At 37.3% G+C, this 27,048-nt stretch overlaps 1 protein-coding gene across 1 annotated transcript in view; it reads right to left on the bottom strand.

Moving 5' to 3' along the window:
- LOC123684759 (teneurin-m) overlaps positions 1-9,313 on the bottom strand; it is a 446,936-nt gene extending 437,623 nt beyond the window's left edge. The window contains exon 1 of the mRNA XM_045624190.1: positions 9,286-9,313. Within this exon, the coding sequence (XP_045480146.1) occupies positions 9,286-9,298 (13 nt within the window). The 5' untranslated portion in view covers positions 9,299-9,313. The remainder of the gene's footprint in view (positions 1-9,285) is intronic.
- Between the last annotated feature and the right edge of the window lie 17,735 nt (positions 9,314-27,048).

The raw sequence follows: 27,048 nt of genomic DNA, 5'->3' as shown, positions 1-27,048 counted from the left end.
GACATTCAAATACTTCTCAGATCTTGCAGAGTAAAAAAATTTGCCAGAGTGTTTCTATTTCTTCCTTCTCCTCAAACATTTACAACCATATAAAAATATATGGTTGTATATATACATATAACAGAATGAAGAGATTTTGTGCTCCTCTATGTCAAGTGTGTTGACCTCTTCGTTGCCTTCAATTCTCGAGTAACCGGAAACTGAGACTAAACATACCTTGTTATTCTCGCCTAATTCATTGAGTTTTTGTCGACACTCTAATACTATCTTAGAATCGATGATATGTAAACTCAATCAGGTTGCATCCTGACGGTCAGCATGTATCGCTATATCACATTTCTGATAGTTTCTTATCATGTAAGTTCATTTCTACACATCTTTCGATTGCAAGTATCTCTGCCTGAAAGACACTTGGATAGCGGCTTAACCATGGTGAGTATTTGGTGCCAGACCTGGATACTCCAGCTCCAGTCCCCGTCGTGGTTTTTGAACCAACGTTTTACTAATTGATGGTATTCTTTTTGAGATCTGGGATTGAAGACTCCCTTTCTCAATCTTTTTTTCTACTTGTGAAGGTTTTCTCATCTCATCTTATGATCTCATCACTGGGAAATCCCCTGATAGTATGTAATTGGTCGGAGAGGACCAGGCTCAATGGTTCCTAAATCCCCATTGTCGGCACCTTCCCTGGATTATCAAGTATGTCCTAATGAGCTAATCTATCTATCACAAGATGAAGAGGTAGCCTGCCGGAGACTCCAGAAGCGTATGCAGAGAATGATGTGCATTATGAGAAAGCGTGAATATTGTGATCTTGTATGAAAATCTCAACTGTGCCGGGTTCATATAATTGCATAATATGACTCATTCTAATAAAACGATTATTTTAAAATTTCTATTTATCTTTCACTTAAATTTTTAAGGTTTACTGACTTTAACTGTTTTGCAAGTGGTTTTGAATAATGCTATATATTATTCAATATGAAACAATCTTACAAATATCATATATATATTGTTTTTAGTATCGTTTCATTTACAAATTTCAGTTGGATATGTGCTAGTGAAAATGTAGAAGCTCTACGTATATCAACAGTTAATGAAGTTTTCTCTCGAAAACCAAATTTCAGTTCCGAAAATCAAGAAGATTGTCAACAAAACTTTGTTCCAAATTCATTCGAATGGGTAGTTTTCACGTGTATTCAACCAAAGGTATATTATCGAACTCATGACAAGGCACCTTCAACTTTGAAAATTCAACTGACATTCAGTGCATAAAGATTTATGACTAGCTACCATCTAATCTAAAAAAGATTGAAGATTCCAAATTTGGAAAAGTATCAAATATGCTCCCTTGAGATTACATTATAAAAAACTACATGACACATGATAACTTTTGATTATTGTGAAGATTACTTGTCCTTTACATAAGAATTACTTCTGAAAGGCTCACATAAATATAACAATTAGTGAACTAATCGGATCCACTAAACTCAAATAAATTGTACTTACTACATTCGTCGTATTGATAGCTCAGAATTTTTTTTTATAAAAAATCGATATCTTCTCTATTTTGAACCAACCTAACCTCCGAAATTCGAGTTCATCCCATCTATTCCATAATACTCCTAAAATTGAGCCAATCCACAACTAAAAAAAGACATCAATCAACCTGGAACCGTGTCCTACGACCCGGATCCATCGTCTTCTCCACCAAAACTGAGCGATCACGCGATTATCCGTGCAACAATCAGATTTCATAGCTGACAAGGCGTCCCTTCACGCCCTTCCGAACTGTCCTCGCTCCCGGCTAAACCTTCGACGGGCTTTTTCACCGACAACGCCGTGCCGTCTCTCGCCAACGTGAAATTAAACTTCGGGAATTCAACACATCAGTTATTTCAACGTTGGAATCTCTCTTTAGGTGTTAAATTACGGGCTCGGTCGGTAAATTCATTACGTGCATAATAAATAACTATCAGGAATAAGTAGATGGGGACTTGGGGGCGGTTGATGCTGACGGTGGATGTTGAGCTTTAGCTGGGCAGAGCCGGAGTCCGTGTGATTTTGTGTTTAGATTCATTGAAGTTGAGAAAATGTGATACTCAGATGTTCTATCAGATCCAAATATGAAGTGTCTCAGTAAACGAGAAGACTTACTAGTTTTCAGCCACAATGCCGCGATCTTGTTACTCAATACTTAAGAAGTGAGTTCGGGAGTTCCACAGGGTTCGCCTATATCGCTGCTTATTTGCGGACGATCTTGGATTATTTCGGGTTATAAATTGCCTACTTCTTCAGAGAGATATCAACAACTTTATAGAATGGTATATTCGAAACGAAATAGAAATTAATATAAACAAGTACCAGACTATGCGATTTTTTCCTAACCAATTCAATGATATTGTTCAATTCTACAGTAAACGCATGCCTACTAAGGCCGGTCAGTAGAGTCAGAGATCTTGAAATAATGCTGGATACTGATTTGAGTTTTGCAGAACATATAGAGTATGTATCATCTAGAGCTTTTAGAATGATAGGCTCTCTCAAAAGACTTAAGTGTCTCTTCCATAAAGGAACACTACATAGCGCATGTCTTGAAAATAAATAATTCACTTTTAATAATTAATTCTTCAAAAGTTATGTGTCAATTATCATGAACAACCTACTCTCAGAGTCAAGGGATAATTTTATATCTTTTGATGTACCTCTTCTATAAATTTGCTCTGTGCTGACATGGATCTACGAATTCGATTATTTTTCACTGAATAACAGGATCGTTGTGGCTCTGTTAGCCTTTTGGGAGCAAAATGATATTTTGTTCTTAACCCATCCTATTCTTACAAACCCAGGGAGGCCGTTGATATGGTTAATGAAACCGACGACATTCTCAGGAGCCTTTGCTATTACTTCATGTGTATTCAGAACTGCCTTTACCATGTGAGTAGATCTTAGGCCAGTCAGCCGCGGACATTTGCACAATATGTTTATTTATAATAGTATTAATAATAATGTATATTTATCCTCACGTGCTTGACAGTTTCTACTTCCTTTCCACATAGCTTGCAGATCTCATCTACTGTCTTACCCAGGCGATACAAAAAGTATTTTGTACAGACAGTATCCTGTCAGCAGTCCCACCGTTACCCGAAGCTCACTCACATTTTTTTTTGCCTGATCAAGACCCGGGTTGTTTCTCCAGAGGGTTTATCTCTTGTCGCACTACCATTGTTGAAACACAGTCTTATATTGTTTGTTCCAAGCCCACAAAAGAGCTCAGGACCAACAACAGGTTGATCTTGATGCCCTTTTCGCATCGTTCATCGGGTTTTTCGTTCCCTCTAACACCACAATCTCCTGGTACCCATAGTAGAGGTACTTGTTTTTCTCTGGCCTGTTGTTTTATGGTATTGCGCAACTCCCATCTCAGTAGAGACACCAGGCTATACGATTCCAGGGATCTAAGCGTTGCCTGGATGTCCGTAGTGATGTAAATACGCGCCCTTTTGAGGCTTCTTTTGATACACTCTTTTACAATTTAAAGTGCTCATTTCCCAGGGATCTAGAGATCCTCGTTTCTGCCCAATATCTGTGAGTCTTTCTGATTCTGATCTATGGGTATACCATATGGAGGACTTTTTGTTCAAGTGATTTACGAAGTTCATTGCACTGAGACGGTCATCAGCGACCGTTTCAAAAGGTACTTCAAAATCGAATTGGCATTACATTCCAGGGTTTCGCCAAGAAGTTTGTATTTAATTGTTTCAATATCCCCATATGTCCAATTTACTCTGTACGTCCATGGATCTACAAACTCAATCAACTATTCAAGGGACTTTATAATTGAATTCGATAAAATTTCATGAACTGTGTGCCGTTAATATTCTATACTTTATAATCAGGATGTAAACTCTACATCGTAATAGAGGTTATTGTTGTGACTGGAGGCTATTTTCTTCAATAAACTATCTTATGATTATTAATAGTTGGGAATACTCCCTATAGGACCTTTGAGATATCCAAACAAAACGAAATGCAGTCCCTAATGAAGACCCGAGTAGATCAACTGAAACACAGAAATTCGTGTCCCTCAATCGAAAGAGGCAAGACTAACCCATTTCCCACAATTCTAACTCGGCGTCCAAGCAGTTACCGATCGAACGGATCGCCTCTCATTTGCACAAAACACCATAACGAAATTGATCGACAATTGCAGCCTTCCCGTTGACTCATGTCATGAAGAACATTTTCCCACGAGCGCACAAACACACCGTCCTTTGTTTCCAAGTCCGCCGGTAACAAAACATCGAGCTAGGTTAGTGTGACAAGCGGGAACAATGCAACGCGCCGCGATGAGGAACACGGCGCTAAATAATCCTCATTTATACAGGTGTGTGTACGTACAAACATGAATACATCAATTGGAGAGATTCCCTCCAGTCGGGGGACCAAGATCTCTCAGCGTTAATTACGTTCTCTCGCACAATGGATGATGACTGCAGGACGTTATTCGATGCTCCCGTACAGTACGGTATGCGGCGGGAATCTGTGTTCTGAACCAAATGGCTGGAACTCAATTATTCCGAGTGTAAGACGTCATGACAGCAGGTTATGGCGCCAGTTTTGTCGCGAGCTTTATGATTACGATGTTATACATTATTATACTGGACTGAAAGTATTGGGGCTGTTTTTTCTGAAGTCAAAAGCTATCCAACAAAAATTTCATATTGAAAATGAAAAACTTCCTTCAAAACATCGCCTTTAAATTATATGGTATCTTAACAGAATCGGCCAAGTACGGCAAGGATGAATGAGTATTTCTCGTATCAGAACCGAATTATAAATAAATCAATAAATCATGGCAGATGATGGAATCATCCAAAGTGTCATTCAATGGCTTCTGCCTTGTACACTTGTACACCTCCACACTGTGACTATTAAAACGAGTTCAATGTATTGCGCAGCTTTACCAAGAAGTCCGTCTGTTCAGTTGTATTTATTTATTTATTTATAAGACAAGTGCAGAAGGCAATCATATTCTTCCACGAGTTCAAAATTCAATAACGTGCAACGAAGTAATGAGTATGGTACATTACTTTCTCTAATTCTGTGGTTATTCCGTTCATTCTTCCACATCTTGTAGAACAAAATCGTGCGAGAATATATCAGAAACGCACAGTTTTCATGGTTATATTTCATTATTCTATGTTGGTACTCCGAACTTTCCGCCACGGCTTTATCTGTCAATTTATCAATTTGCCTTAAAGAAATCAGTTCTGTCAACCAACATTTTTCGATGCAAAAATCACTAAAATATATTTATGGAAATATTTCATTAATTTCAATGAAAATGCAATGAATTAGAGAAAATAATGTATAATACTCGTACAGAAGGCTCATTCTACCACTCGTTCATTCCAAAACTCGCCACTTCGTGGCTCGTTTTTGAATTTTGAACTCGTGGAAGAATATCAATGCCTTCTGCACTTGTATTATAAATAACTATTCTGTAATTCTGAATTTTTATTGAAATTAATGAAATATTTCCATAAATATAGTTTAGTGGGTTTTGCATTGAAAACTGTGGGTTGACCGAACAGTTGCAGATGCAGCTACAGCTACTAGAGTTGTTACTGCTGCTGTTCTTGTTTTGATTGATATTATTATTGCTGCAGCAGCAGCAGCAACAATAACTTCAGCAACTATGGTTATAGCCACGGGCGTAGCCAGGGGGGCGTTGTGGGGTTCGGTGAAAGAGAGAAGGTTTTCGAAAATGCTAAATTGGAGGCTTTATTGATCAAGACTCATCTGCTTGCTTTTGACATTGTGTCTGGATACGAGAAATGGGTTCATTACGATAATCCCAAGCTCAGAAAATCATGAGAATATCCCGGTTATGCTTCCACGTCGACGGTTCAAACCGAATAATCCCGGTACCAAGATCATGCTCAGTATTTGGTGGGACCAGCTCAGAGTAGTGTATAATGAGTTGTTAAAACCGACTGAAACAATTTCATGCGATCGTTATCGAACGCAATTATTGCGTTTGCGCCGAGCTTTGAAAGACAAACGGCTGCAATACAACGAGATTTTTATATAAAGTGATTTTACAGCATGACAAAGCTCGACCCCATGTTGCGATAGTGGTCAAGACAAACAAACACTGATGGCAGAAAGTAGTGGCCAGCCATGGACAATACTTCAAATCATCAATCCATAAATGTATAACCAGTTTTTCACAATAAAGCCTCGATTTTGGGATAAAAAACGGCGGAAGCAATGTTGTACGCCTATGTAGTTTCAGTAACGATCTTGAATATATTCTTAAACTTATTTTAGTTTGGTGTTCCATAATGGGAATGTTTCTTTTACTAATAGAGACGAAATATTTATTCTTCTTTTCATTCTATTGATACCTTTATTCAACCTTTTCACCAATTCAGCGATAGCGAATAACGGCTGTTACTTCGATCAAATTCTATAATATAGGGAGTAATAACGAAGCTTATATAGCTGGCGCCATCTATTCGTAATCATACGAAATCAATGCCGCTTTTATAGGTTTCGAAAGGCAAAACGCGAATGAAAGCGCGAGAACAATGGAACCGCGTTACCCATAAAATCACTGGAAATTAAGACATTTCCTTGTCGCGAATGCGAGAAATGGAGTTAATGAGCGGAATTAATTAAATCTGTCTCAGCGCCGACTGCGTTTCGGATGCCGTCAGCCAGACGCACTAAATAATATTGTTTATAATGGTGGCAGCCGATATGGTAATTCGTTGGAGACAAAGAGACGCCGTCCTACGTGAATGATGACCACTCCGAAGGGGTCCTTTATCGGTCCGGCCGCGCATTAAGATGCACAATTCGAATTGCATTGAGTTATTGAACGATTCAACGACGAATTGTATGCATAAAACGAAAAATGTCTTTCAGATAAGGATGTCGTTGTGTTGGGTAAGTGAGGGTCGAACAGTTCAAATTGAGACTTCTTCTGAACGTCATTTTGGATAGATCATATGGCGGGAATAATTTCGACCAAGACCACCACTGGTTCCTTTTCTTTTTGATTTTAATTGAGGCAATCTTCCTTCAATTTCTTCGTTCTTTGTTATGTTTCATATACTAATACAAAAGCGTATTAGGCTTGATGAAGGATTATTCAACTCAGGGTAGCTGTTAAATTGTGTTGATTAAGCTTGACTGAATTCAGAATGGTAGCTTTGAAGCAGAAAAACTTGTTTTGTTCACTTGGCTCGATGTTACTTACATCAGTGACATTATTGAGCGCTACAATTTTCCCGCAGGATTTGCTGATGTGTGACCATACTGCTGAGTAATACACTGAGCAAAAAAATTAACGCACATTATGGAAATCTCAAATTTATTCTACAACTGAAGGTGTTCTCAATGATAATTATTTTTATCAGAATTATGCATACATATGTTATCCACTTTCAATGTTTTTCTTCAATACAGATGTTTTTTCCCAGCAGGAATAAAAAAAGATTAGATTATCAGATTTTGTATTGGCTCCATTCTGAAATCAGTTGTTCTCGATCAATTCTAGTGATCAATAGTTTTTCTTTCGTTTGATTTTCTACACTCGATCGCTATGCAACGCGAAACACGCAATTTGACCCAAGAGGAATGTGCCCAAGCGGTAGTTTTGCGAGAAGAAGGGTGGACATACACAAGAATTGCAGAAAGAATAGGAGTTTCCCATACAAGTGTGTCCAGAATGTTGCAGCGATTCAGGGAGACAGGTATGAATGCCCGAAGACCAGGACACGGTAGACGACGGGTAACAACTGCCATTCAAGAACGTTACTTGATAGTTTTTTCGTTGAGACAACGGTTTGCAACCGCTCGTCTCCTTCAAAATCAGCTTGAGCAAACTCATGGGGTGCAAATTAGCACTCAGACAAAAAGAAATCGCCACAGAGAATATGATTTAAGGCCTCGTGTCGCGGCAAGAGGCCCAGCACTTACCCCAGTCCATCGAAGGGCGCGTTTGGATTTTGCGAGAGAGCATATCCATTGGGAAGAGGCTGATTGGGAAAGAGTTCTCTTCACAGATGAGTCTAGATTCTGCCTCTACCATTGTGATCGACGTGCCCTTGTATACAGACGTCCACATGAAAGATATGCTCAGTGCAATTTCCTGAATACTACTGGTTTCGGGGAAAGATCGATTATGGTATGGGGTGGAATATCTTTGACTGCTCGCACAGACCTAGTGGTCGTTGATAATGGAGCTATGAATACTGATAGGTATATAAGGAACATTCTTGAAGAGCATGTAGTGCCATTTGCCCCATACATTGGTGAAAATTTCATTTTTATGGACGATAATGTCAGACCCCATCGTGCGCGCATCGTTCAGGAGTACTTTGAAAAGGTTGAAGTCTCTCGAATGGAATGGCCAGCAAGAAGTCCAGATCTCAATCCGATTGAGCAGGTTTGGGACAATCTCAATAGAAGGCTGAGAAGTTCAGAAAATCATCCAGCTTCTCTTTATGACTTAGGAATCCAACTCAGAGAAATCTGAAAAGGATTAGATCAGAACATTTTAAGATCACTCATTTTGATTATAAACCGTCATTGCCGAGCTGTACTTAACGCAAGGGGTGGAAATACCGAGTATAAAATCACTTATCAGCATTCCAGTATTTTGAAAATTGTTTATTTCTCTTCTTTCACATAAGATTCGGTGAAATCCTGATTTTTTTTCCATTTAATGTGTCTTATTTCATTCAAAACCTTCTCGAGAGAACATAAAAAATAAGTTATGAAGTCAATGTAGAGTTAACTTCCATTAAAATTGAGATTTTCAGAATGTGCGTTAATTTTTTTCAGAAGTGTAGTATATTAGCGTCAAGGTTATAATAAAAATCCGAGGGCGAACCTGTGAAATCAGAATTATCGGATTTTCATTTTAGCCAAATAAGAGACTATATATTCTCCACTAATGTTGAAGTAATTTAAAGAACTATTCCTTTTTTCTTTCAAAAACATTAAAACGCAAGAACAGATAACAAACGTAAAAACCTATGATTAGATTCGGTGTTCTCACTTCCTTGAACCAACATGTTGAACACATTTTACGACTACACATATATTTATTGTATTTTGACAAAAATTATTGAAATTGAGAATCTAAGCGGATTTATTTTGTGAAGAATTCTCTATTTTATATTTTTCAGAAGATAAAGTAATAGGTATTTGTAGTTGAGGACTTGTTCAATACAGGACTAGATACAGCTATTGAAAAGATCTACGTACCTATTTGCTGCATTCATCCGATTTTACATTGAATTTCCTCAGCAACTTCAACTTCAAGAAATATGCCAGATACACGTTTTCCGAGAACGAAACTGTCTTCTTTGTTTCTTTTCATCCCATAAAATGAGTATAATATTCGTCTATGAGCAGATTCAATAATTCCAGGTGGAGTGTTTCGAAATTTCAGATCTGATTTGCTTTATGCATCCATTTTTGTTTGTTTCAACACTAAATATTGAATCACACATGAATACCGATGACGTTTTGAAAACTACTATTAATATGACAATCAATTTCGATCACAGATAGATTTTTCTCTCTTTGTCATTGAAATATGTAATTCATAGAGATGTAATCACATAATATTCATTCCGTGATAACGAGCGTTCATTAAAATTCGTGTTTAGGAGTGCTGTGGAGAAATTAGAGTTGATTTTCTGTGATTAAAAGTGGCGCTTAGCCATATGTACCATATGTAGTTCCTAGATTTGAAGTATGTAAACAAATGTAAGTGATATAGTACAAACTAAGATGTCTAGAAACATAGTGTATGCACTTGTCAATTTTTGAATGGAATGACATTCGACCAAATTGAAAATATTAGTTTAATTTCGTGGCGGCGCCGCAATGTCATACATTCAATTTCGATATTTTTTCCTTTGATTTTGACAGGATACATTAATTAAAACTAAGATGTCCAAAAACCTGGTATATGGACTGATTAGCTTTTGTTTCGCCAATTTCGAGAATATTAGTTCAAGTTTCTGATTGGCTAGGATTGGGTTTTAATTGATGTATCCTGTCAAAATCAAAGGAAAAAAGATCGAAATGAAAGGTATGACATTGCGGCGCCACCACGAAATAAAAGTAATATTTTCAATTTGGTTGAATGTCATTCCATTCAAAACTTGACGAGTTCATTCACCATGTTTTTAGACATCTTAATTAAAACCCAATCCTTGCCAATCAGAAGCTGAACTAATATTCTCAAAATTGGCAAAACAAAATCTAATCACTCCATACACCAGATCTTAAGACATCTTTGTACAAGCTAAACGCTACTTGTTATCACAGAAAATCATCTCTAATTTCTCTTAACCACGAATTTTAATGAACTCTCGTTACAATGAAATTCAGTCAGTGTTGCATCATTATTATTATTAATATTAATATTGTTCAAGTGATGGAATAGTAACGTGTGATCTAATTCGAATTAAGAAGAGCTCCATTCTATTTCTATACCAGTCATGGATAATAATTATTCGAAAGTCTATCAGAAGGCATTTATATTCTTCCACGAATTCAAAATTCAATTCTCTTTCAAAAAATACCCTTATCAAAATGAATCCTCTAATTGGAAAATTTTTTCAGCGAGGAAATTATAAATTGTATAAATTGAAATAAATGATCGACTTGGAAGAGATGTGGTCAGGGAGCTTGAAAACCAAATATTTTATTGGCCATAAGAAGTGAGCTGCCTTTCTCTAGGTCTTCACTCAAAAAAACTCAATTACTATCATAGGGGTATAAGGGTACTCAGGATTACATCAGATCAGAGTGTTCCACAGTTTTATGGAAAAACCAAGGTATTAATTGGAAGCGAATTTAAATGAACTCCAATGGACTAGTTTTCATTTTTTTGTTAAGGATTAATTCTAAAAATTTAAGTAAAATGAAACAAAAATGAGGAAGAATCATTGAAATATCTCTAGAAATGAAAAAGTTATGGGACTTTGAAGTTGCGCCTGGAAGAATAATTTCATTGTACGTGTAAGTGTCGTGACGTCAAACACTAGACGACTGGTATTCGCAGAGTGCTTACGAATTCATTGGTGTACAATCACTTGTGCCGTTCGTGTCGTGTTTTGTTCGTTACACGATGGCTGAAATAACTTACTATATACTTTATAAATTACCTTTTTCTCTTTTTACTTTTTACTCCTCATAAATATGTTTTGCCATTGATAGACTTCAACAACCAATACTCAACTACAAAGTGTTTATGAAACGTTTTTTAAATAAATCATCGTTATAAGTTGAACCATGATGAAGAAAACTCAAAAGTAGATACTTACTTGAAAAGTTTAACTCCTTTTATTTCAGCACTGACATAAGATGGATTTGAAGAAAAAAACTCCATCACTGCAAATATATCTATTTTAGGCAAATCGTCACTTTGTCCTTTCACAAAGCCTTCTTCCATTATGGTGACATAAAAACAAAACTCGAATTACAACTACACTGTACAACTACAAACGGCGCGAGAGCCTTGGCGCGGCTAAGTATTCAAACGTAATTTATGGTGTAGCGATCACAGGCAAGTGCCGTGACGTCACAGACCAGAGACGTTCCGCGCTAAAATACGTAAATTTAAATAATCTATTTTTCAGTCATTTATTGATGGGTTTTCGAAATTTTTTCACTGATTTATCAGTTTTGCTCTATATTTTAATTCTATCGTGTCAAATAAAGTATTATCAACATCACTAAACTAGTCCATTGCTGCAGTGACAGAACGAAACTCGTGATGCCTGAATAAGCCTGCAGTTTTATTCAGCATGCTATTTCGTCTTCTCTTTCCTTATGCAGTATTGGAAAAAGAATGGAAAATACGGGCGTGCCTCGAATCTCATCTCGGTCCATCGAGGCAGTAACTGTTGCCAACTCAAAATGAAACTTTCGAATCCCAAATCAATCACCGTGCAAAACCCAAAACGAAGCCAATTTTCTTATCGTGGAAGAGAATAAGAGTCCAATTTAGCGTTGCCTGCAGTGGTCAGCGGACGGAACGAGTTTGTTGTTTCCTGACTGGATAACGGCACTGTCATCCTAATTTCCTTTTTCCATGCAAATCATCCCTTCGCATTCTTAAGTCGGCGTTTCCGTTCGTTTAGGATCCGGCCGACGACGCTCTTAATCAGTCAACTGAAAATATCTGAAGCAACGAAATAATTAAAAGTTTCGAGCAGGAGCAATTTTCAAGGAAGTTGTGATTGTTTTTGGAGTTGAGGGAAATTTCGTAGCGAGGAGGCAGGCAGTTGGCCACGGCGAGCCACCGGGCCAGAAAGGGATAATTTCATTTACATACAAACTCGGAAAGTTAGGAGTTATCTTACAGGCAGCAGGCACCATCTGCAAATCAGGCCCGCTCGTTTACCTGCTGTGTACTTTTTAATTATTTAAATAAATGTTTTGTTCTTTTGCATTATACATGTCGCAGGCGCTGAGGGATGTCGAGCGCGACACGGTTCCACTGCGGACCTTCGCTACGAGGGCTGCCCTAAAAGACTAGCTCTACACACTCGTTTCCATCACAGTACATTCCAACTCTTTCGGAAATTATGTTTTTCTGATTCTGTGACAAATCCATTCCACCTGCCATACTTCGTAAAACAAAATCTTGCGGTTTATTTCAGTTTCACAAAATTTTTGAATTACATGATTCAATATTTAGCTTTGAAACAAACAAAAATGGATGCATCAAGTGAATTAGATCTGAAATTAGTGAAATTCCATAATATTCAATCTGAAATTATCAAATCAATTCATTCTTCTTCTTCTTCTTCTACATATTTTAAGCCGGTGGCTTGTATTTCCCAATTATTTACGCCTCTTGGGAGATTGACGTCCACGAGTCCTTCCACCGTTTAGGCGGTCTTCCCAGCGGTCGACGTGTTCCTGGATTTCCATCCCTTACTATTCTGGCAATTCTTTTTTCATCCATCCTTTCCATATGGGCATTCCATAATCTTCTATTGCGACCCCCATCGAACTATATCTGGAACTTCACACTCGTTGCGGATGTCTTCATTTCTCTTTTCATCTCGTAATGTGAATTCAATAACCGAAAATTCACAACATAATCAAAGGATATATATTGGTGTCCAACTTTGCTTCCGTCGTTTTGCAATAGATAACCGGTATACTTCAAGAGTCAGTCCTTGGACCTCTGTTATTGCTTCTCTTCCGCCGTTTTGCAATAGATGGCTGAAGCGGTAAGTGGTAGTTAAAATAAATAGATCGTATCCTACAATAAGCTTAGGTATTTGTAAACATAACGCCATCGAAATATTAGTCGATTTGTGTCTACATCACAAAGTTATTCTGGATTGAACATCTCAGCTTACGAGCCAAAATTCTCGAGGTTGCGGGAGGTTTTAATTTTCTGCTTTAATATGTAGAAATTTGCGGCTGAGGCTCATCGAATGATCTGAAATACCTATGGCGAGGCCATTATCAATGAAAGAACGTGGCAAGAGTAGTTTTAACGTTTTGACGTCTAAGAACAGCATGGCGGTGAAAGAGAGAAGGTTTTCGAAGATGCAGAATTGGAGGTATTATTTGATCAAGACTCGTGTCAAACGCAACAAGAATTGGCAAGATCATTGGGAGTGACGCAAAAAGCCATTTGAAAACCCCTGAAATTGATGAGAATGATTAAAAACAAGGAAATTGGGTGCCGTACGAGTTGAAGCCGAGAGATGTTGAACGGCGTTTGTTTGCTACTTGCAAGGCAAAGACAAAAGGGATTTCTGCATTGTATTGTAACTGGAAACGAAAAATGAGTCATTACGATAATCCAAAGCGCAGAAAATCATGGGAATATACCGGCCATGCTTCCACGTCGACGACCAAACGAATATTCACGATAACGTGCTCAGCAACTTGGGTACACCCGATCATGACATATGTGACAGAGCCGACATCTCGGAAACATATAGGATGATGCGTACTAATTGGCTGAGGACCTTGAGAGCCATAACAGGTAATACCTTGAGAGATCACAGGAGTAGTGAGGACATCGAGAAGAGTGTGGGATATTGGATGTGGTGAGATGTTCACGTGCCAGAAGAAGATACTGGTACGAACTTGTTTCCAGAATGAGCGATAAGAGACTTGCTGAGATTGCACGCAATGGCAAGCCAGCTACGAGAAGACCACCAGGACGCTCTTCGAAGAGATGGAAGGATAGCTGGTCATCAGCATCTCAAGAGATCCCCAGAGAGGTGGAACAAGCCTTTGGCTTTCGAAAAGATGAAGAAGGAGAAGACTAAGATTGAGAACATGGAGTTTCCGATCTATATGACCTTATTCTTCTATGATGAAAGAATTCGAGGCAGATAAAGAAGAGGAATTACTTATTAATTATCATATCAGTATTGTTCTTGCTGTTTTTCAGTACTCGAAACATTGGGATAATGTTAAAATCATCATTTTTTCTCTTTCTGTATTTATCGGACATGTTATTCTTTAGAGCTTAGTAGGCTTCGGTGGCATATATTGATTCTGCCGAAGATTCAGCATTCCGGAGGGATACGCCAGAATAATTTAGCAGTAGCTATGGCCTCCATAAAGTTTGTGACCAATATTAAATCCAAACAAAGTGACCTTCTCCTTGTAATTCAGCGCGTTGTTTTCGGCGATAACAGTCCCGAGCTGATGTCCCATCAGCTAAAATAATAAATACAGGATCCATCACCGCCAATCTAGTTACTTTCGTTCCGGCAAGGGAAGCTACGTGCTTCTTTGATTGATGTTGTTGAGGAGCACACAAACACAAACGAGACGGGAATATTTCCGAATTTGCCAGTGGCGTAGTGACAAGATCAGGCTGTTTTTCGTGTTTTTTTCCGCAAAGGGTGTTTTTTGTGTTACCGATGAAATGGAGAGAAAATTGTCGAATTGTTTCACTATTATTATGAATGTCAAATAACTTTTTGTTAAGAAAGCCATACTTTGATTTTCACCATATCTTTCACAAATAATTTAGTTGATGCTGTATTGCAAATTCTAAACGTTCAATTATATTCCTTTTTTTTGCATGTGCACTCAATATAATGTTCAGTAGTAGTGGTAGTAACAGTTATTTAATGCCTCTACACGAATAGCCTTCGACAAAGGGTTCTTCAGTCTTCTAATTTACATTTTTTTGAATAATTAAATAATATACACTTTATATCTTATAGTTATTATCAATAATTATTTAATTGGCGTTTAACATTTTCACAAGAGTTTGTGTGGGGTGTTTTCTTGTTGACTTATTATTCCATCATCGTGGTATTGTATTGGTATTGTGTGCTGTTCAATAAGTTTAGAAAAAACTTTTTGTTGAATCTCTTGTTTCGTTCATTTATTTGTTCAATTCCTCCCTTTTAATATAAAAGTTGATTAAAGGTATTATGGAGAACATTATTTGGATGTGGCATTCTTGTTACTTTTCTCAGGGCTATTGTTTCTGATACTTGCAGATTTTGTATATATATTCCTGCTGCGGTATGGATAATACTAATATGTAATAATATGTTTTTCTAATCGACAATGATTAACAATTTTTTAAGGAATGGTCAAAATAAAAAAAAAAAAAGAAATTCATACTAAAATAGAGCAACTAAAATAAAATCCTGATCTACAATACAGAAAAATCCCAATGAGAGAAAAATAAAAATTGTCTCATCTTAAGAATTCATTCAGATTATGAATACACTACGACAAAAGATAACTTTCGAGCTCTCTCTTGAAACGAGGCAAAGAAAGAATTTTAATTTCATCTGGCAATAAATCATAAAATCTCGGACCCACAACATTCGATACCATGTACCAATAAATGTTTTGAAAAAGACAATTGGAGCATAGTTTTCTTTTTTGTCTAGTGTTGTCTTCATAAAATTATATATAATATTATTATATATATTATTATATATATATATATTATTATATATAATATTATATGATATAGTTTATGCACACGTAAAATGTAGGATAAATGATAGTCAGCACGGTTTTATTAGAGGTCGGTCCACTGTAACGAACTTGACTTGTTTGACTCAGTATCTGTGCACTGCTTTGGATGAGTCCTCCCAAGTGGATGTTATATATACGGACTTTTCCAAGGCGTTTGACAGGCTAGATCATGGAGTTATTCTGACAAAGTTGTCTTCTTTTGGCTTAACAACGAATTTCGTCCTTTTTCTAGAATCTTACCTTACAAATAGAAAATTGTTCGTTCAGTGTTCCGGATTCAGGTCATTTCATTTCTTAGCATCATATGGAGTTCCGCAGGGTTCTAATTTGGGGCCTCTGCTGTTTATGTTATTTATGAATGATTTGAATTCATTTTTGCCCTGCCGGTTTCTTTTGTATGTTGATGATTGTAAGTTGTTTCGCAGAATTGGTTCCATCCATGATTGTTGGGATCTTCAGAGCGACATTGATAAGCTGATTGATTGGTGTAGAAGAAACTTGCTTTCATTAAATATTAAAAAGTGCAATGTGATATCCTTTGGTCGTGGAAAATCTAAAATTCATTTTCAGTACAACATTGAAGGCAGCGTTTTAAACAGAGTGACTGAATGTAGAGATCTGGGAGTTTTATTTGATCAAGGGCTGACTTTTGTGCCACATGTGAGTGCAGTTGTTTCGGAGGGACTCAGGACTCTCGGTTTCATACTCAGAAACTCCAAATACTTGTTCGAATCTCGAACCCTTTTCCTCCTTTTTACGGCGCTTGTGAGGTCAAAGCTAGAGTATGGATGTGTAGTGTGGAGCCCTGGTTATAAAGTTCACATTGATAGTTTGGAGAAAATACAGAGGCGATTTTTGAAGTGCGTTTGTTTCAAAATTGATGGCATGTATCCAAATCGTGGCATACCACAGGAATATTTATTCAATAGATTTCATGTGAACTCCCTAGAAGTGCGCCGTGTTTACTTGAGAATTATTTTTCTACATAACATCGTAAGTTCTCAAATTGATTGCCCTTACTTGCTAGCCTCAGTGGATTGGCACGTTCCAAGGCTGCCTGTTCGAAATGTAACCACGTTCTACCTTCCTTTTCCGCGTACTAACGTACTTCGATTTTCGCCTCTGTTCAGAATGTGTCAAGATTTTTGCAATGTTCAGAATATTTTAGACATTTTTTGTTGTACTCATTTTGATGTAAAAAGGGCTGTTTTAGAGTCGCAATTTCTTTAAGAAGCTATCTGTATATATATGCTATTTTGTATTGTTTATTGTAATTTTGTATTCTTCCCCATTCTGTAATTGGCTTAGGCTGTAGATGGGTGTAGTAATTAAATAAATAAATAAATAAAATAAATAAATAAAAGTTGACGACTCTTACGAACATTTGTAAATTGATGTGACTCAAAGCCGTTATGGGCAAAATGCGTCATGTAATTTAATAGTAAATAACATAAAATCATTTCAATAACAGATAAAACTTGAGTGTACAAATAATATCTATATTTTCAAGTTCAATCAATCATTCATGTCATGAACAGTTTCAATAAATAGTGACTTGAGAAAGTAATTTACACATCGGCTGATAAGTTGGTTACAATGCTACTGGTATTCGCAGAGTGTTCACGAATTCATTGGTGTACAATCATTTGTGCCGTTCGTGTCGTGTTTTGTTCGATACTGAAATAAAAAAAAAATCCTACAAATATTGTATTGTGCCTATGTGTGCAAGCACGACAATCCCAATAAATTGTTTTTTCATGTACCAAATGACATGAATCAAAGGAAGAAGTGGTGAAAATTAATGAGGCGTGACTTAATTGGACCTAAAACTACTTCATATGTGTGTGAAGATCATTTTGATGTAAGTACCTATCAGTACTAGCTGTCTATTTCTGATAATAAAAATACTAAGGTGTATGTTGGTTTGAAATAAGTTATTGAGTAAAAATAACTTTGTCCTTTCACGAAGCCTTCTTCCATTATGGTGATATAAAAACAAAACTCGAGTTAAAACTACACTGTACAACTACAAACGGCGCGAGAGCCTTGGCGCGGCTGAGTATTTAAACGTAATTTATGGTGAAGCGATCACAGGCGAGTGGCGTGACGTCACAGACGAGTCGGAGACCAAAGACGTTCCGCGCTAAAATACGTAAATTTAAATAATCTATTTCTCAGTCATTTATTGATGGATTTTCGAAATTTTTTCACTGATTTATCAGTTTTGCTCTATATTTTAATTCTATCGTGTCAAATATAGTATTATTAACATCACTAAACTAGTCCATTCCAATTTATGATATCATGACTGTATGCGTTGCTTCCTAGTTTCGAAAATTTGAGATCTTTTCGATACGAAAATTATGAAAATAATATAAACTGATTGTTTCTATGATGAATCTCAGCAATTTTTAGTGATATTTTTGTAATCAGGAACAAAGCCGCGACTAGACGTTCAAGGCCTACATCGATGTCAATATGTTATGAATGAACTATATATATTTTCAATATGACCTTCACCAAAGGTTAACCCCGCCACTGTCTCCTGTCTCCTGATTGCAGCGATACAAAGGCCGCCACAGCCACCCCTACATATTTACACATCCGTGATAAGGTGGCCGGTCCGAGTTGACTCTGACGATAGCCTGTGTGCGTGCCTCGACAAAAGGAACGTCGGGGAACCCCCGGGATGTTTGACGAGCGCGACGCCCGGTCTGTTAGGGGGGGCGCACACGAATTGGCTGATTGTTGAGCGCGTTGTCGACGGGTTTTCGGGTTTGGTTGTGTTGTTTTGTGCAATGGAAACATCGGAGACCCGGGGCCAAATGAAGCGGAAAGCGTCGGGACGCTATTCCTGATGTGTGAAGCGGGAGGGGGGACTGGAGATTATTGTTGTTACATATTTCGGGGGATGGGGCAAGTTGTGAAGGATGTCCATCGTAAAGGGGGTGAAGTGGAGGGTAGTAGAGAATTGATTGGGTTGGGGCGAAGCGTCGAAAACTGACCTTGTCATCGTTATGTTGCGAGCTGAGGTTTGGACTTTGAATATGTCTACTGGTGTAGACATTCTTCAATCAACATTTCTTTTTCCATAGGACCAATCTTTTTGAAATGGTTCTTGTCTGGTTTTAGTACATTCTCATACAGTTAATTTCACAGTAATCTTAACTTCCTACGTATGCGTTTTCTATTGCTCTTTGCACTCATTTCATCTTGCTTAGCAGTGTCTTTTTGTAAGTCAATTTGACCGGCACTCCAGAAATTCTGTGTTATTTGTTGTTTGTATCGTCTTTCATCTGTTCCAATAGACTTTCTCTTAGTTTTTCAATATTTTTTACATAGTTTTAATCTTTAGATCACATCCTTATCCGTTTGCTCACCATACGATATTTCTCCTATGACAGGTCTCATCATTTTATTGGGTGTACTCTTATTCTTGGAATTTTCTACATTGTGCCATTTACTTCGTGCATACGTAATGTTTGGAATTACCCATGTCGTTATTCATTCCACTCTGTTTTCGAATGATAATTAGCATTTGGGATTCAATAACTGATAAAGGCACCCGTCTAATTGCTTCGTTTTCTTTGTATCTTTCTTCGATTATTTGATACATTTTGGGCTCTGTTCTAGAATCACTACGACAATTTGACTCCTTTCTTCTGCTATATTCCTCAACCTTATATGTTAATTAGAAATCATTACCAAATTTTTTCATTCTTGGGTTTTGAATATTCTTCTTTCAGTAAACAGGATTTTGTCACGATGTTGGGTGAGTATACCCATCAGGAGAATTCTCTGAATTTTCTTTTTGTGTTGGTTCTTCAGTCAACTTTGGGTTGGTAATGATTAACTTTCTATAAATCCTAAATTAGAAACTTTGAGGAGCTGGCATCGGGAATATTTGACTGCTTGACTTTCAGGCAAAAATTGATCATTTGCAAGACACATAACTGTAATATATAGAGGAAAAATTTTTTTTTTATTTTGAAGAAGATAGGGAAATCATCATGGGTGAACTACCTCGTACGGCAGCTTTGGTCTAGGTTTTTTCTGCTGCTGAATACTGTTATTGTGTTTGGTTCAATAGTAATCATGTTAATAATGTTGATGCTCACCTTTACGTTTCTATGAGCATTATTATTGGAGCTATTAGATCTACACATTTACATTGGTAACCAGTGCTATCACTTATACCTCCGCCTCATATTCGTAGACTGGTCTCGGTGAAGAAATTTTGGGAAAAATTTCATTTCTACCCGAACTTATTTCCAATTGTATCTTACCACCAAGATACGAACACTGCCAGATTAAAATCACGCAAACCTTTAAGAATTAATACTTTTCTTTAATTTAATGAAATTGACAAGGAAATTTGGCGTTCGGAATGGAGCTCTTGTATGTCTTCAACAAAAGTCGAATCGTTGATCAATCAGAGAAAGTTCCAGGTTTCGATCTTCATAGAAAACTTTGGTGTATTTAAAAAAGACTCAGAACTTGTTATATTCATAATAGTATGCTCTTCAAATGGCATTCTATTGATAGCCCACTATGTAAGTGTAGTGTAGAAGAAACCATTGACCACTTGGTGAATATTGTCCAATTTATAAATTTCATGGTGGTTTCCAAGCTATCCATTCAGTTTGAGATACTTTTCGAAAATGGGTCGCTAACTTAGAATCAATATAATGGAAACTAACATCTATTACTCCTTTCTGGTTCTTTTCTTTTTTTTCAGAGTAAATAAAAAAGTTGTCAACCGTTGGTGAAGAGAAAGGATAGAGAAGATTTTGTTGGGATGAAGAGTCTTCAATATAAATATGTCAACTTGTTCTGTAAACAAATACACAAACCAGTCAAAACGCCGATACGGGGAGACAGAGTTTCTGCTGAGGTTTTCATCTGTGCTGTTGTATCATAAATGGAAATGTATGATGCCCCGTTTACGTTTTCTCTGCTTATACTAAGATGACATCTACACGTGCATTCTTGTATGAAGTTGATAAGTTTTGTATTGCTCTATCTTAAAAGAACACATATAACAGAAAACTAAGCAATAAAAACGTTGTAAAACATAAAACAATTCCACCAGCACACAGCAGCATATGAAAGCAGCTTTTCTCCCAATGTTAACAACCCAAATTATCCTCCACAGCACGTCTGATCTTCAACTTTCCGAGAAGATTCCGTCTAAGTCGACATAGCTCGCAATTCCACACACCTGTCTCTCCCTACCCCTGCTACCTCCACCTCCCCACCACCCATTCCAGAGGAATCACGGCAGAAATCATGACCAATAACGCGATTGAGTTTTATTGTCACGCCGGATATTTCGTAGTGTTGTATCTGCGCTCGGAGATTACACCGTCATTAAAATTTATGGGGTGGCGGTGCCCCGGTCCTCAACACAGGTTTAATGTCTTGTTCGTAGGGAAAACAATAACATTTGTGAATTGGTAATGCGGATCCCGTTGACGAGACAGGGGGGGAGAGAACACCCAAGATGCCGGTCGGCGAGAAGATTCATTATGGCTTTCCATTAACATTTCATTATGCAGGATGTGTTTGGAGGAACGTTTACACAAACGGAGCGACAGGGGGTATATTTCACATGGATGGGGTGGTACAAGTCTGATACGGTTTTTATGATGAGTAGTTTTGATGATTCTGAGCTCTATTAGGTGACACAAAAGTACTTCTTCTGAACATTAGACGAATTATTGGATAGTTCACAGTTAAATTTCTGTTGGGAATGTGCAAAGTTCAAAACTAGAAGTAAAAAATTACCAACTTCAAACAACAAAGCATATATAGATGTATTCTCAGAATTAGCAGAGGAAATGTAAACGGGGCATCATACATTTCAACGTATGCTACAAAAGTACAGATAAAAACCTCAGCAAACACTCTGTATAGGTGTAGTGATTGGTTTGTGTCTTTGTGTGTAGAATGAGCTGACATATTTAAATTGAAGGCATCTTCTTCATCTAAACAAAATCTTTCCCATCTTTTCACCAACGGTTGACGACTTTATAATTAAATCTGAAAACAAAAAAGCAAAGAACCAGAAAGAAGTAATGAATGTTAGTTTTCATTATATTGATTTTAAGTTAGCGACCCATTCTCAAAAAGAATCTGAACCTGAATGGATAACTTGAAAACCACCATGAAATCTATAAATTGGTAGAGTATTCACCAAGTGGTCAATGGTTTCTTCTGCATCACATTCGTATAGTGGGCTTTCAATAGAATGCCATTTGGAGAGCATACTATGCAACGACCATGACAAGTCCTAAGTCGATTTAAATACACCAAATTTCCCTAGGAAGATTCAAACCTAGAACTTTCTCTGAAGGATCCACGATTAGACCTTTGTTGAAGACAGTACAAGAACGCCAAATTGTCTTGTTACTTTCATAAGATTGAGAGAAATTTTTCATCCAAAAAGGCTTGCGTGACTTTAATCTGGCAGTTCAAGTATCTGGAAGGTAAAATGCAATTGGAAATACACTGCGCAAAAAAATTAACGCACATTATGGAAATCTCAAATTTATTCTACAACTGAAGGTGTTCTCAATGATAATTATTTTTATCAGAATTATGCATGCATATCTTATCCACTTTCAACGTTTTTCTTCAATACAGATGTTTTTTCTCAGCAGGAATAAAAAAAGATGAGATTATCAGATTTTGAATATATTGGCTTCATTCTGAAATCAGTTATTCTCGATCAATTCTAGTGATCAATAGTTTTTCTTTCGTTTGATTTTCTACACTCGATCGCTATGCAACGCGAAACACGCAATTTGCAAGAGGAATTTACACAAGCGGTAGTTTTGCGAGAAGAAGGGTGGACATACACAAGAATTGCAGAAAGGTTTGGAATTTCCTATACAAGTGTGTCCAGAATGTTGCAGCGCTTCAGGGAGACAGGTATGAATGTCCTAAGACCAGGACAGGGTAGACAACGGGGTTTCTTTTCATCTTTGATCGGTATTCTCAAAAATTCAATTTCATTTTTTCCGGAACTTCGATCGAAAGTTGCTTTGAGGCATCTTCAAATCTTAAAATGGTGCCTTGTCCTCTGGACGCTAGCAAGCTGATAGTCTTTAGATGTATCTGTTATATTGTTACGGTAATGTACCTGTGATATTCACAGATCCAACACAAATATATATAACAACTGCCATTCAAGAACGTTACTTGAGAGTTTCTCCGTTGAGACAACGGTTTGCGACCGCTCGCCTCCTTCAAAATCAGCTTGAGCAAACTCATGGGGTGCAAATTAGCACTCAGACAATGAGAAATCGCCTCAGAGAATATGATTAAAGGCCTCGTGTCGCGGCAAGAGGCCCAGCTCTTACCCCAGCCCATCGAAGGGCGCGATTGGATTTTGCGAGAGAGCATATCCATTGGGAAGAGGCTGATTGGGAAAGAGTGCACTGAGCATATCTTTCATGTGGACATCTGTATACAAAGGAACGTCGATCACAATGGTAGATGCAGAATCTAGACTCATCTGTGAAGAGAACTCTTTCCCAATCAGCCTCTTCCCAATGGATATATAATAACGCTGTTTCTTGTAGTTTCTCCAGGGTCAATTGCCACATCACTTGCTTCATTAGTCTTGCCATTGGCCTTTAGATGAGAGCTCCATAGATAACGATTGGCTGAACAATGAATTAGAAGATCCAGTTCGTCATCTCAGGTTTTAACCCCCACTTTCCTCTGATCATTCTCTGTCAAGTGAAGAGAGCTCTGATCACAGCCTCGAGATGCGGACTCCAAGGTATTTAGTGTGGTTTGTTGGCAATACTATTATCTCTCTGGGGGTTATATTGAGACCTTCTCGGAGACACCACCCGTGAGTTAGGGCGACATCAAGCTTGCCGCAAACCACTATCACACGAAAAAACGTTACTCTGCCTATTCATATCGCTATGCGCCCATAAAACTACAACAGATCGCAATCAATCATAGAAATGATACCCGACAAATTCCGGTAAGCTCATCTGGGTCTCTCAATTCTCAGAAAGATATCTAGAGAAGGCAGGTTCAAGATGACTTGCATCGCAGTAGATGGACAAAATTTGGTGCCCCTATGATGATAGATACGCTGTTCGTTATAGTTTCTTCAAGGCCAATTACCCCATCACTAGACTTGCTCATGGACACCAAATGAGAGCTGCATAGCTTACAATAAGCCAGTTCCAGTTCGTTCAACTCCCACAATTTTACAATCATCCTCTGGCATGTGAAAAGATCTCTCTGGCCAAACTGATCACAGCCTCGAGGTTTGGACTTCAATAGAGTCTTTGGTCGAATATAAAGTCCAGATATTTAGTATGGTTCGTTAGAGTTAGAGCAACCCCATTTATTATTAGTGTCTTGATGTATATGGAACTAGTATTATCTTTTTGGGGGTTATATTACGACCTTCCCAACTCGTGAGTTAGGGTGACATCATACTTGCCCTAAACCACCACCTCAAGAAAAATGGGACTATGCCTACTCCCATCGCTCTACGCCCATAAAACTACAACAGATCGCAGTTCGCGCAATCAATCATAGAAACGATACGCGACAAATCCCCGAAAGACCGCGAATGGCTCCGTCGGAAAGCCCTGACGCGCGAAATCCAACAATGCTTCCCTAATAACCCGAAATAATCGGCCTTTCCGACGAAATCGCACGTCGGATTAGCGCGAACAAACGCGACCGAAAAAAAAAATGGCCGGGGCGGAACGTACTTTTTCAGTCATTGTGACCGATAATCGCGGCCTAATTAGCGTCGGCCGCTTCGTTCAGTTGACGTAGCTCGACGCTGCCCGCTTTTTCCGGCCGCCGTATGCGCCTGGCGTCGCGACGACCCTTGGGACAAATGACATCGTAATGAATTTTCGGTATCAATATGAGCAGCGAGCACGCGGTCGAAAAGCGCCAGGGCGTGAAATTGGAAAACTGCACCGCGCTGCAGTGGACCATATCTCAATTTCAGTGGCGTGCGGCGGCTGCATAGAAATACGGCAAAATTAGCTTTTTTTTATTTTCTCTTGGTTATATTTATCCCTCACCTGATGTTGATGGGTGAGATAGAAGGAAGAAAAGGAATTGACCGAAAACAAGTCTCTTAGTTGAGAAATATCAGAGAATGGAAGGGAATAAAGAAAGTAGAGGAACTGTTGAGACTTGCTCAGGACAGATATAATTTCATCATGTTAATCGCAAACATCAATATATTACTCAATATAACGATTGTTTCACTACATAGTAGATTCTTATAAATATTCTTTATTTTTGAATAACTTCAACTTTTCCAAAAATGTCAAATATCTGAATAAGCTACTGTGTGGTTATATTAAATAATAAAAAGTGAAATTAGAAATTCTGTTATTTGATTTCTATCAGAATGAATTTCTATGTATATATGCGTTGAGCATGTACAGGGAGGTTTGAATTCGATCAAGTATTGTGTTTTGGTTCATTAATTGCAATGGTCAAAATTTGCTACCTTTCGAGAAAAAAAAATCAATTTCCTGGAATTTTCAAATCTTTTCTTTTGAAAATGTGTAGAATCCAAATACCTACAAAAAATAATGCGTCCAAAGTCCAAAGATTTCCTATGAATTTATAGAGCAATTTTGAATATAATTGGTTGCTACATTGCAGTTTTAGTTTAGTCTTATATTCATGTCGATGGAGCTGGTGCACGAACCTTTAGTTCGGAAATTTGATAAGTTTGTGAATTTTTAGGATCTTATGAAATTCGATGAATATATGGTATATAACATTTCCAAAACATACGTCAATTTTTGTGTTAATTACTTATTATTCTGCTCGCAAAAATAATTTCTGTCTGTGTTGAACTTGAATTTCTAAAGCTAATGCATTTATGTAGGTTTATACAGAAAGATATGAAAATTACACTTTCTGATGGAATTGTAATTTCAATCTCCCGTTCTCAAAAACAGTCGTTTTTTAATTTCATAATAATTTATAGATATTTAGAGATGTGATGAATGTCAATAAAACAGACGTGTGCACCGACTTACTTATTGATACCGGGAATAAAATTCATTATAAATTTCATGGAATTAAACATGAAAATGACTATAAATGTTAAAAATAGTCAAAACCACAAAAGAAAAATATATTTATCCTTTTTTTTGTTTTCACTTATCGAATGAACTTGTGGTTTCATACACAAAACTGACAAAACACAAATACAGCGTGCCAAAAAAGTAACGTAACTCGTCAATAATTCTTATATACGAAGAATTATTAAGGAAAATCCTCACACTCGCATTGCTTAATTTGATAGTTCTCAACCCCTATACCCCGCACCCCCTACTCACTTTTTTCAAATGGGAATATAAAATTTTTCTCTATTGGAAAAATATTGCTTGTGATATATCCTAACAAAGGTCATTCGATGATCAATTCAGTTACGTGAACGAAAATAAAATTTCACCTTAAAATTCTTGCAATAAAACTGTTACGATGAAAAAAAAATTACAAAAATTTAAAACAGCTGCAAATTAATGAATTAGATCGCAAATAATGTGCAATCGAATATCCTTCCATTTGATATATCACAAACCATATATTCCTATTTGAAAAAAACAGTAGAGGGATGTGGAGCGTAAATTCAGAAAAGCATAGGGAGACCTGCTTTTGAAATTAAAAATCCCTGGATTCGTGAATTTCCCTCAATAAATATTACTAAAAGAATTGTCTGATTGCAATTTCTCTCTAATCACAAATTGTTATTTATTTCCTAATATTTTAATAAAAAACGGCACAAGTAATACTACCGTTAGCCACATCGCTGAACAGGTAATCAAATAACCTTTCATTTGTTTTATCAGAATCCACATATACCCATTTGAAAAAATTAAGTAGAGGGGTGCGAGGGGTAGGGGTGAGAAATAAAAAAAACATATGATAAATTGCTTATGAAATGAAAAATCAACGCTTGCCAGAATTTTCCTTAATAATTCTTCATACAAGAAATACGCACGA

Source organism: Harmonia axyridis, chromosome 7, assembly GCF_914767665.1.
Source record: "Harmonia axyridis chromosome 7, icHarAxyr1.1, whole genome shotgun sequence".
In the NCBI taxonomy this organism is placed as follows: Eukaryota; Metazoa; Arthropoda; class Insecta; order Coleoptera; family Coccinellidae; genus Harmonia; species Harmonia axyridis.
This window is presented reverse-complemented; position numbering and strand designations above follow the sequence as displayed.